The 6,386-nt window shown below is 36.7% G+C and overlaps 1 protein-coding gene across 1 annotated transcript; it reads left to right on the top strand.

Annotated features, from left to right (window-relative positions):
• Positions 1–3,148: 3,148 nt before the first annotated feature.
• Positions 3,149–6,121, top strand: LOC128999172 (uncharacterized). The gene has a single exon (XM_054425572.1). The coding sequence runs from the start codon at positions 3,149–3,151 to the stop codon at positions 6,119–6,121; it is 2,973 nt and encodes a 990-aa protein (XP_054281547.1).
• The last annotated feature ends 265 nt before the right edge of the window (positions 6,122–6,386 follow it).

Raw genomic sequence — 6,386 nt, 5'->3', positions numbered from 1 at the left:
CGTAAACCAATTCCTAAAGTTTTCACTTATTATTTTTAGTCTACTTCATAGTCGTATTGATAGGCCTACATTTTATTGCACAAAAGGGAAATATTGAAAGTGGTCGACGATATATTTCTTACTTTTAACTGCTAAAATAAAACTAGACCTAAGTTATAGGCCTATACTTAAACGAATTGATAATTTAAATAATCGATTAGCCTATATCAATTATTTGCTGTTAGGAAATGATTACAAACATAAAGTTATTGTATTTATAAAAAATGCATTCTAATCCCCAAATTAAATTATAAATGGTTCAGATAAAAAAAAACTAATTAGTGAAGTTAAGGGAAAATTATATTCTAACAAAATCGGAAGCAAAAAGTTATCACCGCCGACGAGTTTCGAACCCGGGATCTCACGATCGTCAGTCGGGTATTTTAACCACTACACCACCAACGCTGTTTAATCAACGGTGTCGACAGGACATTTCTGTTCCGCAATCCCAGTAACTGGCGCGGCAACCAACAATGCTTTTAAACATGTGTTAAAACTATTTCCACGATCCCCGTGGCTAACCCCAACCCCTCACAACAATGTTAACAGTTAAATTGAGGTACAGTAATTGAATTGGTGAGTTTGATTTTGTTTTAATACCAAGAAGACATTGAAGAAAAATAGAGGAAAGGAAATTCTACATACAAGAGGTAATAATAATATAATAATAATCGTTATTACCTTTTATAATACAGGTCTCACATAGGCCTACCATGATTCATTTGCAGTATAGAAATTATATACCTATATATGTAACTTAATGCAATTTAGTGTACAATGATACAGCATAAATAACAGCATAGGTATTAACTTAATATCTATATTTTTGGCAAAGCCTATTGGTATATTGCTGAAACTGAATTCTGGTTTATACCACTTAATAGAAATTATATATATATGTAACTTAATGCAAGTTAGTGTACAATGATACAGCATACAAATAACAGCATATAGGTATTAACTTAATATCTATATTTTTGGCAAAGCCTATTGGTATATTGCTGAAACTGAATTCTGGTTTATACCACTAATAAAGTATGTTTATGGCTACTTAAAATGTGTCACCTATCTTACTGTTTTCTCTCATTCAAAAGTCCAATCCTCAAGTCAATTTAAATTTTTTTTCCTAACTATGAAATCGTGAAAGTTTTACTTTTAAATGTAATAAATAGTAATATTAACATTGGCCACTAAGCTGTGCGACATTTTGGTTACAAGAATAGCATATAATTTTGTCAAGTTTATAAGCCAGCTATACATTACTTTAACAGTTTACATTATCAAAGAAAGAGCGATTGATTACTATTAAACAGCTTCGAGTCTATGCAAATGGTTTTATCGAGCCAAGACACAAGCTATTGTCTCCAAGTGTACTTTTTAATGAAGGATTGCTAAATTTTTCTTTTATTCTGTATGTTGATTCTTATTATACAGCTTATAATTATTATACCCTTAACTATTGGTACAAGTAGACCATTAAACATCGCCATGTTAGAAGTTTTTGCCTGTTTTAATCAAGTTTGTCTTGAATTATGCGCTGATCTAAATTACTACATAATTTCTGTCTAATACACAATGTTTTTGGCAAATTAGTCCTGTTTGATTGTCAAACTGGTGGATTGACTCAATATGAGCTATAGCAACAACTGTTATGACTCATAAACTATTTCATAAAAAAATATTTAGAAAATAGGATTTTAGATACTAGCGCATTCTGTGACTGGCTCACACGACTACGTTAAAAAAAAATAATATATTTTTGCAAAAGCTGGTCCATATAGGTGGAATGTAGGATGTCTACTTCTGTATCCAATTGTCAATTATTATATCTGATTGACTGTTACTAAACACTGTTTGAAATTAATATTTTGATTTTATTTACTATTTTGATTCATTTAGCTTAATTATGAGGGTTGTTTTCAAGTTAACTATCAAAATGTGTATGTTTTCTCAGGCAAATGCCACGTTTACGGAGAGGTGGGGCCAATCTTGGGCGACGCACTGTTAACGCATCCCGTCATGTTTGGCGGGCGACTACAACTGATGAAGAGTATGCTCAGAGGTTTAAGCAGAATTTGGATGAACTTTCGTATCAACCATGCTCAATCTGTAAACGCTTGGACATAGTTAGCAATGATAACTACATTTGTACATCATGCATCAAAAATCCCGAAAAATTCTCTTCGACAAACAACATGCAACCATCAATCGTTCCTGCAGAACTCCAAAATCTTTCAATGATTGAACAAATGTTAATAGCTCGAATCCACCCTGTCATGCGGGTATACCAGTTTAAAGCGTGCAGATCATTAGGTCAATATCATTACAAAGGACATGTAATAAATGTTGAACAAAGATATAACTGATATCGCTACATCGCTGCCAATCGCCCCTTCACGCCTTGGGATTGTGATTGTACGCCGCGCAGGAGTAACAGGTTATTCCGATTTCCGTGTGAGGAAGCAAAAGGTCCTACAAGCACTTCATTGGCTACAAACACATAATCAATATTATGCTGATGTTCATATAGATATGGACGTTATTGAGTCTTTGCCATTGGATGACAGTGTCGCTGATGAATTAAGATATATTGACGAAGGTGGTTTATCTAATGAATCATTTGACAAAGATCATATTGAAGAAACAGCAGTTCCACTAATTCCGAGACAAAGTCAAGAATCCGCTATAATAAACCAAATAAAATGGCCAAGAGCTTCACCTATTCCCATCAATGAATTTACACACTCCGGTTATATTCCACAAGCATTCCCCCATTTGTTCCCAAACGGTGCTGCAGATTTCCTTGACCTAACTAGGAACATCAAGGTTTCATTTCGAGAGTGGTGTGAGTTTCTTATGAGATATGAAGACAAACGATTTTCTCAAGATCCTCGATTCCGATTTTTCTGCTTGAATACGATGCAAAGACACGATGCCTGTCGACAGAGTGCTATATTCGCAAAAAAAAAATGACTTTTGTGGTAATATAGCACAGTTAGAAGTGGAAGTAGCTAGAAACCCGTCAATAATAAAACGTTTGCTGACATGGGGTTCCAAAATCCGTGGCACTTCATCATTTTGGTACCAACGACGTTTAGAGCTTCAGTCAATGGTTAATCAGCTGGGCGTACCAACATTGTTTCTTACGTTAAGTGCAGCAGACCTTTGGTGGAGTTGTCTGGCGAGGCATTTTGGTATATCTGTTGAAGAATTAAATTTACTTACCGAGAAGCAAGCAAGCCAAGTTATGCAAGAAAAACTTAGTGAAAACCCACTTATTGCAGACGAGTACTTTTCAAAGCGTGTTTGCATTTTTATGGACATATTGAAGGAAAAGTTAAAGATAACAGATTTTTGGTGGCGTTTTGAATACCAACACCGCGGTAGTCCTCACGTTCATGCTGTTCTTTGGCTTGAAAATGCGCCTGATGTCCGTACATTCGATACTGCATCAATTGATGATTTAGCAGTTCATAAGGCATATTATGACACTATCGTGTCAGCTTACAACCCTGGAATAGACGCACCAAGAGCTGAAAAGCATCCTTCAAGTGTTTGGGCAACTGATATAGTTCTGGGAGATCCAATACATTTTGCACAACTATTGAACAGAGTGCAGCGACACACTCAACACAGTGTTTACTGTCTAAAAGATCCCTCACATCCACAAGAATGTCGCTTTAAATTTCCAAAACCAAAATTGTTGGACTCTACATTGTCAAGAGACGAACAAGGAGTTTGGCAATATAAATCAAAGCGTAATGATGAACTCTTGAATGACCACAACCCCTTTGTGTCCCAACTGTGGCGAGCAAACACTGATTGCAAGATCATAGCATCTGAACACGCTATTGTAAACTATATATCGAAATATGCGACAAAAGGAGAACCCCAGTCACAAGATTTTCAAACACTTTTCAAAGAAATCATGACTAGCTGTACACCCAATGATCACGCAAAAAAGGCATTCACCAAAATGTTAACTAAAGTGATAGGTCAACGAGATATTTCAGCATGCGAAGTCATGCATCTCCTCACGGGCGATCCTCTGTACCATTCCAGTAGGCAGTTTGTAAAGCTATACATTTCTACTGATGACTATGTTGCTGTGGCAAATACAAGTACAGATACAGATGAGTTTATACAAACTTCTATCATGGATCACTATGCTATGAGATCAGCAACACTTGAGCCAATGACGTTATGCGAGTTTGCCACAAAGCACAAGATTGTTCGTGGTAGGCTTATCAACCACAGAAAATCACGTGTCCTTCAGCTCCGTCCGGTAGTAAAACCTGGAATAAATGAAGAAAATGATGAAATTTACTACAAGCAAAAATTACTGATGCACATTGCATGGCGAAACTGCGAAGCTTTAAAGACACACACAACATGGAAAGAATCCTTTACTTCACGGAACCTTTCATTGTGGGAACTACCAGAAATTGAAGACATCGATACTGACCACGTAGTACTACCAGAAGAAGACCACCATGACTGGCAGGAGTTGGCAAGAACACTTCCCAACCAAGCACCTCAGGATGTGATACTAGGTTACCGTGATATGGATCGAGAGTACAATGGGTTTGGCACTTATGACAAATATCCTGGACTAGAAGAGAACTTAGATTTCATACAGAAACAGAAAGAAATACAAGTAAATATTACAAACGATCATTCTAATAATGTGTTATCGCCTAATGAGGGTCAACAGAAAATACTGGACCACCTAGCACAGCAACTAGCGAATGAATCAAGTGAAAAGCTTACACTCGTGCAAGGGGGGGCTGGAACCGGAAAGTCATTTATTATAAATAAAATGGTACATATGATTGAATCCCTGCATGGTAGCTCAAGTGTTATTTTGATGGCGCCAACAGGTGTGGCTGCCAATAATATAAACGGACAAACAATACACAACGCACTACATATAGTCCAAACACGAGGTGGTACTGTTTCCGATCTTACAGGTAAGGCGGAGCGCCAATTACAGGAAGATTTCCGTACTGTCAAAGTAATTATTTGCGATGAGATGTCAATGGTTGGCACTCGAATGCTCTCCATGATAGACAAACGTCTGCGTCAAGCATTCACTAATCGTCAAGAATTACCTTTTGGTGGTTGTATTGTCTACTTTTTTGGTGATTTCAACCAGTTGCCACCAGTTCTGGATCGCACATTACTAGCTCCAGCAGACCCAAGAAAAGTTTCTTCAATTGAAGGAAGATTTCTTTTTGAGCAGTTCAAAACAGTATTTGAGTTGAAGCAGGTGATGCGTCAAATTGGAGATGATCAGAACTGTTTCAGAGAAACTTTAAAGCGTATGGCTCTAGGCCAATTAACTCTATCTGACTATGAATTGCTTAAAACACGATTTTCATCAAACAACGTTGCTACAGTAAAAAGTTTCACAAGCGCAATTCGAATAAAAGCAAGGAAAGACGCCGTACATCAATACAATCAACTCATGTTACGGTCTTCAAACAAGCCTGTTGCTTTAATAAAAGCAAAACATAACAACTTAACAGCATGTGGTGCATCAGAGGATGAAGCCCAAGGACTACAAGCAACTCTGCAGCTATCTCAAGGTTGTCGCGTAATACTACGCCAAAACATCTGGACCTCCCAAGGCTTGTGCAACGGCAGTCTGGGGAATGTTGTTGATATTGTCTATGGACCGAATAGATCGATGGACGACTTTCCAATTTGTATTTTGGTCCATTTTGATGGATACGAAGGTCCAACTTTTAATGGCTCTCTTCCGATATTACCACTCACTGTTGGATACCGAAAAAACAACGTGTCCTGTACAAGAAGACAGTTTCCCTTGCAAGTTGCCTATGGTATTACTGTCCATAAGGCTCAGGGAATGACAGTTGACAAAGCAGTAGTTGACATTGGTACCACAGAGTTTGCCCTGGGTCTTACGTATGTTGCAATGTCACGGGTTCGGTCCATCGAAGGACTTATAATTGAACCAGGCTTTTCTCAAGACCGCCTTCTCAAGTGTATCAACAATAATGCGGGTTGGGAAACTAAACGTAGAGAACTGGCACGTCTGCGTTCACTTATACAGCAATGAACACTATTATTATTCTTATTATTTCATTATTACTTATTACTCTGCAAAATTCCTATAAATTGATTTGATTTGATTTGAGTTCATGTATTTTTAACTGTGTGAATGTTTTCTTAACTTGTATTATGTAAATAAATGCTTTTTTGTACTGTTTAGTCAATTGTTTAGTAACTAAAAATCATAAAAACTTAATATATTAAATTAAAACTAATTATGACGTAAACAATAAATTTGTCGTTACATTTTTCAAAATTATTGATTAATGTGC

Source organism: Macrosteles quadrilineatus, unplaced genomic scaffold, assembly GCF_028750875.1.
Source record: "Macrosteles quadrilineatus isolate MER2022 unplaced genomic scaffold, UCM_ALF_1.0 Scaffold_1__1_contigs__length_201487025, whole genome shotgun sequence".
NCBI lineage: Eukaryota > Metazoa > Arthropoda > Insecta > Hemiptera > Cicadellidae > Macrosteles > Macrosteles quadrilineatus.
Note: the sequence above shows the minus strand (reverse complement) of the source record. Positions and strands in the feature narration are given on the sequence as shown.

Coding starts and splice junctions, on each gene's coding strand:
- LOC128999172 (XM_054425572.1), top strand. CDS start 3,149: ATGGTTAATCAGCTGGGCGTACCAACATTGTTTCTTACGTTAAGTGCA.